Source organism: Hemitrygon akajei, chromosome 30 (genome assembly GCF_048418815.1).
Source record: "Hemitrygon akajei chromosome 30, sHemAka1.3, whole genome shotgun sequence".
In the NCBI taxonomy this organism is placed as follows: domain Eukaryota; kingdom Metazoa; phylum Chordata; class Chondrichthyes; order Myliobatiformes; family Dasyatidae; genus Hemitrygon; species Hemitrygon akajei.
In genome coordinates, this window is record NC_133153.1 from 14,166,277 (window position 1) to 14,179,822 (window position 13,546).

General features: G+C 39.7%; 1 protein-coding gene across 1 annotated transcript in view; it reads right to left on the minus strand.

Moving 5' to 3' along the window:
• Nucleotides 1-13,546, minus strand: part of adamtsl3 (ADAMTS-like 3) — a 726,995-nt gene that overhangs the window by 646,330 nt on the left and 67,119 nt on the right. The window contains 1 exon segment of the mRNA XM_073033006.1: nt 2,662-2,781. Coding sequence (XP_072889107.1) covers nt 2,662-2,781 — 120 coding nt within the window.

A 13,546-nucleotide genomic window follows, 5' to 3' on the forward strand; every position in this document is an offset into this window, starting at 1 on the left:
AGGATAAGTGCCAGCAGGGAGATCAATGGGGAGGGACAAATGGACAATGAAACCACACAGGGAGCGATTTCTGGGGAAAGCAGAAAGTGGGTGAAGGGGGGGTTAGTAAGGGAAAGATGTGCTTGGTGGTGGGATCCCACTGGAGATGGCAGAAGCTACGGAGAAATTATGTGCTGGATGTGGAAGCTACTGGGGTGGTAGGTGAGGACAAAAAGAACCCTATTCCTGGTGGGGTGGCAGGAGGATAGGGTAAGGGCAGACGTGTATGAAATGGAAGTGATGCAGGTGAGGGTCCCTTCCAACCTGATGGCATGAACATCGATTTCGCAAACTTCTGGTAATTGCCCCACCCCCCTTCACCATTCCCCATTTCTGTTTCCCTCTCTCACTTTATCTGCCCATCACCTCCCTCTGGTGCTCCTCCCCCTTCCTTTACTTCCATGGTCTTCTGCCTTCTCCTATCAGATTCCCCCTTCCCCAACCCTTTACCTATTTTACCTACCAGCTTCCCAGCTCTTTACTACACCCTTTACCCTCTCCTAGTTTCACCTATCACCTACCACCTTGTTGTTCTTCCTCAACCTCCCCCACCTTCTTGTTCTAACTTCCCACCTTCTTTTTCCAGTCCTGATGAAGGGTCTTTGCCTGAAACGTCAACTGTCTACACTTTTCCACAGATGTTTAGTTCCTCCAACATCTTGTGTGTGTTGCTGAAAAGAACAGAAATCACCTACAAATGCTTCAAAACCTTTACAGTCACCTTCCTGTCAACCATACTAAACACTTATAAGCCAGTTGAAGCATTTAGCCAGTTCAGAACACAATGGGGCATTCATTGGCTGGAACACCAAGTATAGGACAGTCATTCAAATTGTTGGTTAGGCTAAACTTGGAACATCGTGTGCAGTTCTGATTGCCACACTAGAGTATCCTCTAGAAATGAAGCAGGGGGAGTACAGTAAAGATTCATGAGATTATTGCCAAGATTGGAAGACTTCAGTTAAATGGGGTGACTGGATAGAGTATGTCTGTTTTCCCTGGAGTGACGGGCAACCATATAGAGGTTTGTTAAATCATGAAGGACATGGAGAGGCTATATAGTCACAGACTGAATCAGGAGAGCATCAGTTTATGGTCAGAGAGGAAAGATTGGAGATCTGAGGGGCAAATTTCACACAAAGTGAGGTAACTACATGGAACAAACTGCTGGAGGTGGTGGTAGAGGTGCGTACAATTACAATGTTTACAATGTCTGTGCAGGTACATGAATAGGAAAGGGGGAATAAGGGCCAAATGCAGGCAAGTGGGATTAGCAGAGACAGGCGTCTTGGTCACCATAAATAAGATCAACTAAAAGGCTACTTACATGGTGTAAAACTCAATGAATTTATGAAGCGATTAAAAGAAAAGTAAACCGATGACACATTCAAACTGTTTGAGAACTTTTCAAGTGAAACCTACTTTTTCTTGGTCTTTTTTCCCCCTCAGGTTATCAAGCACCTTACAATGCTGATAAAAAAAAATCTTTGTTTGTGAAAACTCCTGAACAGAAAGCTGCATGAAACCTACCTTTCATCTCTGATTAAGAGCAAGACAAACACATTTCAGACTAATAATGGATCCAAACATTTTCCATTAATATTTCCATACGTCAATATAAAATAAACTATGAATCATTTCTTTTAGGCTGTATCAAATTCAGGCAATTATCGATTAATTTTTGAACTGTAAGATGCCTTCAATACTCATCTACATTTACAAGCTCAAAAGATACTAGTATTTGTAAACATCATAATGGTGGCAATTTAATTGCCTTTCTGATTCTGCTCACGGATGAACACATAGTACAGATTTACTAGCTTGTTCCACAAGTTTGGTACTTCTTCCTCTTTTTTTTCTCACCTGGTGTCTCAGTACATTGGCGACAACAACTGAGCAAAGACCAGGGTAAAGAATGTATACAAAAGCCATTTTGTTAGCCAGTACTCATTTGCTTAGATACTTATTGCTTGCATCATATAAAACTCAATTCAACCAATCACAGGAAAGATCTATTTGCCTTTGATATCAGACAAGTCAACAGAAATTATAATTTGAGCAAAGAGAAACAGAATTACCTAATTTTGACAATTCATCCATATTTCTCACTGCAATGGAAAACACAGTTCCAACAGCTACAATTTTTACATAAGTATGTTTAAGAGAACAGTCTGGAAGGTTCTCTTTTAATACAAGTTAAAGAAAGCAATAGATTTGTACCCTTACTTATTGAAAATACCATTAAAATGAGCAAACATCATGAATTCTTAAAGGGTACGTATATGCTTATGAAGAGATTATGAACTGAGTAATACATTAACAAAATAGGTAGCATCAGAATTAATCTGTAAAGAAGTGATTCTGATTTTAAGACTTTAATTCTTTAAAACAATTCTACAACAAATTGGTTCAAGCATTGTGTCCAGATGGCATTAACGTTTTCTCCCTTTGAAAAAAGTGATGAAGAATATTAAATACGTATGTAAGTTAAACTAAATTGTGTACATGTGATGATCAGAGAAGTTTGGGGGAGTTTATAATTATTTGTTTAATTGCAGATCTGGCTTCTATTGAGCTGCTCTTTGGTGATATATACTACGTTTCAGAAATCCTTGCACTGACCTGATCATCGTAGCGGTAAGTCAGAACCTGTTCTCCTGCTGTATCTTCTAAAAAGCTCCCTTGCGGAGAAAGTGCAAATTCAGGAAGGAAGTAGACATTCTGTGATTGTTCCCCATTTCCCTAGAAAAGAAAATCAAAGAATATGCATAATGTTGTTCCTCCACTACAGGAACTGCATATGAACAAAGACTATTAAACTGATTTTATTCTAATAGCTCCAATTTTCCAGTGACTTCAAACTAATTTCACTAGATATAATCCATCATTTTTGGCATGATTTCCTCTTTGGAGTTATTTGAAATTATAGATAGGTGGTCAATCATACCACCAGAAATTAGAAGAGCTCACATTGACAGCATAATACAAAACAAGTTTCAACCACACAACTTAATAGTTTATTGAATATTATTGCTGAGAAATTACTGTTTTGATTATTAGTGAGCAAACACTTAACTTACTTGAGGCAAATCTAGCTACCTCAATCATGGCTCAGTACATATACTCTTGCCTTAGAATCCAAAAAGGTGATTTTGAATACTCTATAAAGATGTACATTTAAACTAGCCTGAAATACAGGGTTGATAGATGTGATACTGGTTTTTTTTAAATGAAATGCTATGGTATCCCGGCCTGCACTCTAAAACAGACATTAAAAATAGATATTTTTTAAAGTTGGCACATTAAATCATCCTGATTTCTGACTTTTCTTGTTCTAATAAAGAGTTATCAGTTTTACACATTAACTTGGCTTTCCTCTCTCCAGATACTGCCTGAATTGTGGAGTACTTCCAGCTATTCCTGCTTTTAAGTTTTCCCAGTGTCCAGACAAATATTTAATTCTAACCTACACTACTTAAAATAGATTATCTGGTCATTGTCTCATTTCTGTCTGCACGACTTGGCTTTGCACAAGTTGGCTGCTACTTTTAATACATTGCCACTGTAACTACAATTCAAAAGTACTTCATCAGCTTGAAGTTCTTTACGATGTATTAAACAGGGGTGAAAGGCAAAATTTTAATGTAATTTTGTTTTTCTCTATTTTAATCAAAGAATCAATCACTTTACTTGCTTGTAACACAGGAGGAAGTCAATACTTCCCCAGTCTCCCTTCCATCTCCTTATTCCCCGCTCCCCTGCAGTATCTTCCCTGTTACATGCACAACAGCTCCCCTTTGATTCATTTTGTCGCTAAGCTTCATTGGGGGTACTTTACAACCGTTAGTTAATTTATGGATGCACGTCTTGGGACATGGGAAGAAACTGAATGAAATCCACATGATCACAGGGAGAACATACAGTTCCACACACACAGCACCTAAAGTCAGGATCAAACCTAAGTGATGGGAGTTGTGATGCAGGAGCACTCATTGCACACCGTGTTACCCGACAGCCATGCTAAAAATGTCTAAGAACATGTCAAGTATTTACTCAAATCATCATACCAGGATACGCTGGTTTACTGCTGTTTCACTGCACAGATTTATTTTTGCTGACACAAATATTTCACATATCGACTTATCCTCAGGGTTAGGCAGGGTTTAAGGGTCGGCACAACAGTGTGGGCTGAATGGCCTGTACTGTGCTGTATTGTTCTTTGTTCTCAGCTGACCAATTCCTTGACCACAGTAACAAGCACATAGAAGGCTTCCCAGAAAAGAGTATTACCTCTATATTGCCAGGCACCGAGTTATGTAAATAAAATTGAGAGATTTCAGGGGAAGGTTCTCAAAGTTTTAGATTGAATACTTCCATTTTTCCAGCAATTATAAAAGATATAGCAAATTCTGGAAAGCTATCACACAGGTGATTTGGACCTAATATATCTGCAAGGATAAGGTTGGACACCAGTTTAATTCATTGCCTGATTCTACTCCCCACAGAAGTCAGCAACTATAAAACGGGGTGAGGCATACAACAGTGTGCCAGTGTTTGCTGTTAGTTTTACAGCAGACTGGTTAAGTTCAACTTCCCCCAGCGCCTGCAAATTATAAACAAAGACATTTTTAGTGCAGATCCCAAATCAGAATTGGATGGTTATTGTTTCATAAATACAGCACCTTCTGGTGAAATTCTCTTTTAGGAACCAGAAGTGATGAGAACTAAGCAGTTTAACTTTGACGTTCCTTATTTCAAGATTTAAGGTTCAGAGGTACATTTATTATCAAAGTATGTATGTCATATACAACTCTAAGATTCCTCTCCTCCAGACAATCATGAAACAAAGAAAACCATGGAAGCCATTCAAAGAAAAACATCAACTCCCCCATACATAAAAAAAATTGTGCAAAATGCAACAAAAACATCAAGCCCATCCCCTCCCCCCATTAGATGTAGCAGGCTAGAACTATGTTCATTGGAGTGTAGGAGAATGAGGGATGATCTTGTAAAGGCATGTCAATTTATGAGGAGGCATAGGTAGGGTAAATAGACAGTCTTTTTCCCTATGGAAAAGGAACCACAAACTAGAGAGCACAGGTTTAAGACGAGAGCAGAAAGATTTAAAGAGAGACCTGTAGTCCAACTTCTTCACACAGAGAGTAGTGCAAGTACGGAACTATCTGCCAGGGGAAGTAGCAGAGACCTGGATGTTAACAACATGCAAAAGATACTTTGGCAGGTACATGGATAGGAAAGGTTTAGAGGGATATGGATCAAATTCAGGCAAATAGGAACAGCTTCGATGGGCATCTTGGTTGGTTTGTACCAGTTGAACTGAAGAGCCTGTTTATGACTCTATGGCTCAATAGCAAACACTTTCTGATTCAATGGAATCAGCTCTAATTTTAAGGTTATGCCCTCATCACCAGCCAGAGATAATACCTTCTCACAATCTTCTATTATTTCACTATTTAATTAGTTTGCATTTTAGCGTCAATTCTGATTCACTCTGAGCTCAGAATCTTTGGTGCAGTGCCAGAATTGGGTTGAATCTGTGCAGTTACACCCCTTTGTGTCTGAGCCCCATTAAAAAAAATGTCAGCCTTCTATTAACCTACTTAATTTCTCGTTATACCTGTCCACAATTGGCAAGTGATTTCTGTATTTGTATTTCTAAATCCATAGCCCTATTTACAGCATACAGTACACTAATCTCTCTCACTTGAGTTGAAACTGAATGTTCTCACAGATTGTCTCATGGAATTCCATCTGCATAACATTGCCTGCTATTAATCAACATCCCACCAGAACTTTCTGCTTACATCTACACAAGTACTGCACTCCAAAGCATAGCATTGCAAGCAAACTTGGATATATGATTTTGGATTTCTTCATTCAAACCGTTTATAAATATAACGGATTCCAGTTAATTGGTCCATTAGTTAATCGGGGTAGTCGCTTATTTAGGACAATCTTAAAGAATAAAAACTAATCAAGAAAATAGCCTGGATTCTTTTTGTTTATTTGGGACACTATGCCACAGAACTGGGACAAGACAATGTTGCCAAACAGTTTCTAACCAGCTCAGTCACGTGCACTTATGAGGCTGGAAGACACTACACTGTGCTTAGAGTGAACAGTTTTAAATAGTGTCAATTTGACTGTCTTTGTGTTTGAAAAGCAGTGATTGTGTCACTGATAGTTGATGAGAAATAAGCAGCAAGACAATTCAGAAATGTTTTGCTCATTGTGGTTTCAAGGGAGATGCAAGAAACAGCTGGGAGGGAAAAGAAGTTGGGAACTATGATGCATTTGAAGGTATCGACAACATTTTGAATGTTACAATGAAAATGAAAATTTAGAGGATGTAATTATCGACAGCATTGTATTAAGGAAGTCCATTATCTGCACTAGGCAGATGCGCTAGTTTTGTTCACTTGCAGTCAATTAAAAGAACACAGCAGCATACAATTGCACTTTGATAACTATTAGGAACTAATACAGTTTTAGAGTACTGCAGTAATATTGGTAGTGCTCTAATTTGTTCTGTATTTTATTTAAATACATAATTTGTTACTCAGTTAAAATTAGTTTGTGTTTTATATCTTCTTAAGAATTCCAATGAAACTTCAGGCAGCCACTTAATTCGGGAAAAATATACTGGTCCCGATGAGACCCAATTATCTGGAAACCACTGTATAATGACTGTAGTGATCCCAGTACAGCACTCTGGGGACGCTACTAGTCACATCATGCCAACTTAAGTCCAAAACTGTCAACCCTACTCTTCATCTGCTGCCTCCTGCCAAGCCTATCAGGTCTTCTCTAACTCTATGTGCTCTCAATATAGTTAACAATTGAGTCTTCCCCAATTCCTTCTGGAAGCCCACAGAAATCACAGCACTCCCCCTCTCAACAATCATCCAAATACTGGCACTAAGTGTGTAAGCCAGACCCAGAATCAGCCTTGGGAATGGAATGCTTCATTCTTGAAGGTACCTCCATCCTCATTACTTTCCAGTGGGGATCCCGAATGTATTAGTCACCTCCTCAAAACAAAAAAATACAACCAGATTTACAATCTGGACTCTGACTGACCATCTTATGAACCAATGCCTATATGCTTACTACGTTACAAAATCAATTCCTTAATTTTGGAGAACAGAAACTTGATATTTTCCTCATCTAACACTCACAATCATAGCAAATACAGTAACATGGACAATGTACAGCAAGACCTAAATATAAATGCTATGCCTAAGCTTGAAGGTCTGGTTCCCAATGGCCGCACAAATAAAATAAAGCAAGAAGCCAGCCTGAAGAAGTAAAGACAAAAAGGAATTGCTCAAGAATATTTCAAGTTCTTTTGGATCCATATTGGCATTTTCTCAGCAAAGCTGTGATTACTCATTCAAATCCCCTTTGGTAGAAATACATTTAAATAAAATTGTTATATATAAAAATCACATTTTGATTGGCAATGTAGTGAATAAGATCTTATTTCAGTCACTTTCAGTTATCCTGGCTTGAGATGCACATGGTGTGATATTCTGAAGAGCACCAGGATCTGGAAGAAACCTTTAAGAAAACAGACTGGCAAACAGCTACTGCAGAGCTACACTGCAGTCACTTGTACCAAACATGTGCTGAAGCAGTGGGCACCCATAGCACTGAGTGTACGTGGTTAAACTTCACTACATGATAAGCCCATTTGCTGCAACCAAAGATTGTTCTTGATCCACTTGAACTTTAATTACATCTTGCAAACAGTTAAATGAAAGCAGCAAATGCCGGAAATACTCAGACTAAGGAAAAATACAGATGCTGTAAATCTAAAGTTACAACATAACATGCCGGATATGTGCAGCTTGTCGAGGAGCATCCTGACCTGCTGAATTATCTCCAGCATTTTTTTTTTTGTTTCAGTCAGTGGAAACAATCAAAACGTTGGGCAGCATCTATGAAGAGAGAAACAGTGTTATCATTTCAGCTCAGTGACCTATCATCAGCACTATATAAAGAATGTTGCAGGGAAAATAAGTTTATTTTGCAAAGGGGAGAACTATGTGGACTTCGGCATCTCACACAAAAGAGGAAGAGATTCAAGCAGTGCTCAAAGCCTCCTGAAATTCACGTTAACACTCACTCTGGCCTCTGGGAAGCTCTGATCCATGACCACTCAGATGGACTGTTCCAGACATTATCTAGAACCTAGAGGCCATGCATCATCAAAGTCAATTTTCTTTATTACCAAAGTACATACATGTCACCATATACAACCCTGAGATTCATCTTCCTGCAGCCACACTCAGCAAATCTATAGAATAGCAACTATAACAGGATCAATGGAAGATCAGCCAGAGCGCAGAAGAAAACAAACAGTGCAAATACATGAGATACTGATATGTATTTAATATTTAAGTAATCGTGTGTGTGTGTGTGTGTATTGATTAAGCATTATTGCTCCTCTAAATGATTCATTGCAGGTTATATGCATAAATATGTGAATTATATATGCTATCATATTACCGCACCTAAAGTAAACTCAAAATTGGATCAGCTTTTGGACTCCCTTATCTTCCTTTGAATTAGTTTAATGCTTTGAAGTTACAAAACATAACAGATAAGAGCGGACCACTGCCCAGACTACCGTACCACATCACACCCTTAACCCCATCATGCACCTCTTACGCCACATGTTCAGAAGAGTCTGTACTTCCTAGATATACATCACCACAGAAACACAGAGCTGAAGGAATCTAGGGGTGCGTCTTGGAACAGGAGGCAAAAGATGCACAATAGGGTGGAAGGCCGGGGGTAGGAGAGAGCTCTGCAATTGCCATTAAGTGTGAAAGTTACCTCAGAACCATTTTTTGTGTTGGAATTCTGTTTAGGTTACAGAGGCCACTTGAGCTCGTACGTGCCTCTTAAGCTTCAGTATAATAGTGCAATTTAGGGGACATTCTTGGATAGGTCATACCACGAAAGGAAGTAATCTCTGAACCAATACAGCTGAACATCTGGAAAAACATTTTAGAGCAACGTTTGGCTCAACAACCCATCATGAGATTTACTTTAAGTAGGGTGGTTATAGTAAGTTTGGAACACTTGGTGGAAATCAGCTATATTCCTGGAAGGAACAGAAATAGTTTCAACTTTTGAAAATTCTACTCCAGAGGCCCTTTTTTTTTGGCTTTGTGCAATCAGAGAGCACTCGACCCAGCAACGGAACATACTGGAAATTTCACGTGCTACGTTCTGTTTTCTTGCCGTGTCAAATAACTTACTCAGTCCTACACTCCAATTTAAAAACCTGCAGCCTGCGACCAAAGCCCATCTCCACTCCATCATGGAATCACAACGGCAGAAATTTATCTCGGAAATCGCTTTTCTTAACCCTAAAAGATGTTCGAGCATTTTGGGAGACAGTAAAAGATTTAATGTAATGTGAAATCTATTAATGACCTTTTTCAGGTTAAATCTTAATAGTCTCCATCTACTGGAGACATCATGGAATAAATTAGAAGTTCATTGACAGTTTTGGTGTCAAATTTTATTTGATTATGCTCTTGTGAATATTCTACAATGTTAAATGCATAACAACTTGCAGTTATTGATTGATGAAGTGTGTGTCATCAAGAGACATTACTTGGTTGATTTTAATTCTGCTGAAGAACACCACAAATGAACCGATTATCTCTAAAAGCCAACGAGAATCTCCCAACTTAGAAAGTTATTGATGATATGTTCCTCTTTTTAGGAGGACCAGATGTCATGGAAATTGGCCGCCCAAGTGATTCACACCACCTAACGTACATTTAACTTCTCAAACGGAGAACAAATCCCAGCTGCAGTCAAGAATAAGTACTTTGTGACAGCATCAACTTTAACTGATAATGACGGATCATCTTAGTGGGTGCAGGTCACAAGAAACAAACATCTCCAATAATGAGATTAATGATTGCATGCTGAATCTCTGTGGTTTGGAGTCATCTGTTTGCAATAGCAATAAATCAAGTGCTACAGCAACATAAGTACAAATAATAATCTACATAAACCAGTCGGACAGTTTTCCAAACTTTTCAAAAAGATAAGTCTAGTCCCTCCAAGGATTTTCATATTACAAAAGAAAATCACTGGGTCAATTAATCCGTATTATTCCTGAGAATGACATGCTTATTTTTTATCCAATTATATAATGTCTTCAAATCAACATCATATCACAGTAATCTGGCACACTTGGTTGTTAGACCCACCTTGTCACTATAGATCCCAGCTCTCTGTCTACATTCCTGCAGTTTAAAGCACATAAAATGCTCAACATTTTCAAACTCACTCAGAAGGGGAAAAAGGTCATCAACTCTCCTTTAATACAATCAGTTATTGTCAACAAAGTGATTCCCTTATAAATAAAAACAAATCAGGAAGCAAGCTTAAATTCTCGCACCAATAATTTATGTATTTTGAAATTAAACAGAGAACTAAAGTGTATGTCGATGCACACCAACAAATAAGTTCAAACTAGGTCACTCAGTTTCCAAAGCCTGTTCGGCTATTTAATAAAGTCACGGTTGATCTGATAGTAACTTCAACTTTAAATTCCCACCTATCCGCAGTAAATTAACTCCCCAATACTCCCCAATGCCATTAGGCTTTACAATTCAACTGCCAGGACTTAAGAACTTTTTTTTAAAGCTATTATTAATGCTTTTTGAGTTAGTGATTTAGATGCATATCATATTATTACTGAGTTAAGTATTGTATGTAATGAGTTTTTGCTACAACAAGTGTATGGGACATTGGAAAAAATGTTGAATTTCCCCATGGGGATGAATAAAGTATCTATCTATCTATCTATCTATCTTTATGTTCAAGTATCGACGTAGCTCCTTTATAGAAATACTCAAAGACTCTACTTTCACTACACATAGAGGAACAGGAGTTCAAAGACTCACGTCAATCTGAGAAGAACAAACTTTGCCTCATCTGCCAGGGTTCTCCAGGGATTCTATACATTCCATTAAGTTCCATCTCTTCTAAAATCCAGTAAGTCCACTGCGGCTGTACAAAGCTCTGGTTAGGCTGCTTCAGGAGTGCCTCATTCACTTCTGGCTGCTGAATTAAAAGAAGGATGTGGAAGCTATGAAGAGAATGCAGAAGGGGCTTGCCTGGATGCTGCCTGGATTAGGAGACACGTGCTACAAGGGGTGGTTGGACCAACTAGGGTTGTTTACTCTGTAGCGGGAGAAGCCGATGGGAGGCCTGATACAAGTTTGTAAAATTGTGCAAGGTATAAATAGAGGAGACAGCTGGTACCTTTTACTCCAAGTTTAAAATATTTCATATTAAAGGGCATGTTTCTAAGATGAGCAGGGGGAATTCTACAGGAGATATGTGGGGCAATTTATTTAAATGAAGTGGCGGGTGCCTGAAGAGCACTGCCAGGGTCAGTGGTGGGAGAAAATAAGATATAAATATTTAATAGGCTCTTAGATAGGCATAGAATGGAGGGAGGTAGGACAAGGTGTCATTAGCTAATTAGGTCGGCACACCATTGTGTAAGTGGTGAGGTGGAGATATGCCTCTACCAAAGGGGATGTAAGGCACTCATTCACTCTGCTATCCTGCAGGTCACCCTTGGGTTAGTTGTAGCACCGCTGATCAGGGTCACACGAAGCCATAGCAGCAGGTGGTGGATGGTCTTCTGAGCAGACAAGTCCTGGTTATGTGACCACTGATGCCAGGCAGACAACCTCTGAAGAGCATTGGTAATGGCTGGAGTCACCCATCTTGTAAAGAGACTGCCCAGAAGAAGGCAATGGCAAACCACTTCTGTCGAAAACTTTGGCAAGAACAATCACGGTCTATAGACCATGATCACCCACATCATCGGCACAGCACATTAATGATGATGACTGGGAGCCGAAGAACCTGTCCCTGTGGTGTTCCATGTTCTAGATACACACCTAACCTGTCCAGAAATTCCTCATAAAACAAGTCAAATGCTGGCGGAACTCAGTGGATTGAGCAGCATCTGTGAAGGAAGAGGAATGGTCAACATTTCAGGTTTTAGGACTTATAGCAGAGAGAAAAAAAATAGATGGTAGAAAAGACAAGTAGCGGAGTTGCTGAGACATGGGCCAGTAGGTGGTCAACGGACTAAGGAAGGGTTAAGGATAACAGGCAGAAGTAATCGGGTGAGGGAACGGGCAAGATGAAGCTGGGAGACAGAGGCAGTTGAATTGTTTGTAGTTCGATCGAGTGATCTGGTGCTTTGCTGTCCCCAAGAAAACTCCAGGAGAGAAATGGGAGCATGGTCTACTCAGAGGTGAGATGGGGGGGCCATGACTGACCACCTTTCTCACCAATTAAAGCGTTGAGGTAGACCGAAACATCAAGGCAAACGCGGAGAGAGAACGCTCTCAGAGGGGCTGCCTGTTTGTCACTGCCAGAGGCGGCGCCGGGCCCGATGCTCTTGAAGATGTTGAAATTCTGAGATTTATGGATTGGACAGTAGTTCGTATCGACCTCTTTCAGTTCCAGTTTCTCTTCATGTTCTCACTCATTCTTTCATTTTGCAGATTGGCGGGCTGGGGGTTTGGATGATCTGCTAGTTTTTGTGTGAGGGAGGGCTAAGGGGTGTTTGGGGTTTGCAAGTTTTTGTGTCTTTTTCTTGTGGGTGGGGGGGTAAGTGAAAACAACTACCTATAAATACTAGAATCTGATAAGAAAGTTGCTAATATGTACCAATATGGGAGATGAAACAAGATGGATGCAGTGGTTAGTAGCTGGATGGATCCAACCCACTCTCTTTTTTATACTAGCTACCTTCCCTCTCCACTTTGAATCCTAACGTAGAGTGCCAACAGAAAACATTGAAAATTCCTCTCCCACAGATGGTGCTCGACTCACTAAAATCCTTCAGCAATTTATTGCTGAGTTAGACAATCAGGGCTATGTTAAAAGGGCTACCCTTTAATCAGGACAGCGATCGAGATTTCAAAGGCAGATAGATCTTCGCGATAGTTTCTCTGAATTGAGTGACCAATCAGCAAGAGACTGTGCGTAAGAAGAGCTACCGTTCAGTCAGGCCCACATTCAAGATTTAAAAAGCAGAGATTTGCGGTAGTTTTCTCTGAGTTGGACAATCAAAATCAGGCTGAATAAAGAGAGCTGTCTCCTAATGAGGATGGCAATCAAGATTTTAACTGCAGAGTTTGGCAGCAGTTTCTCGAAGCTGAGCAACCAATCAGCAAGAGGGATTAATTTGAAAAGGCCAGTAAAAATAACTCAAGTGCTGATCACTCCAATGTTAGGGCACAGTAGTGTAGTGAGAATGGTTCCGGGGCAGAGTTTTGTATTGTGCATGGGACATGGAAAGCCCTGGAGACCTCCAGTCTCCCTGATAAAACACACGTTCTTCAAGTGCACCCAAATTGCAGCTCCTGAGAGAACCTGCTAAGGAAATGGAGATGCAGCTCGATGACCTTCGACTCATACAGGA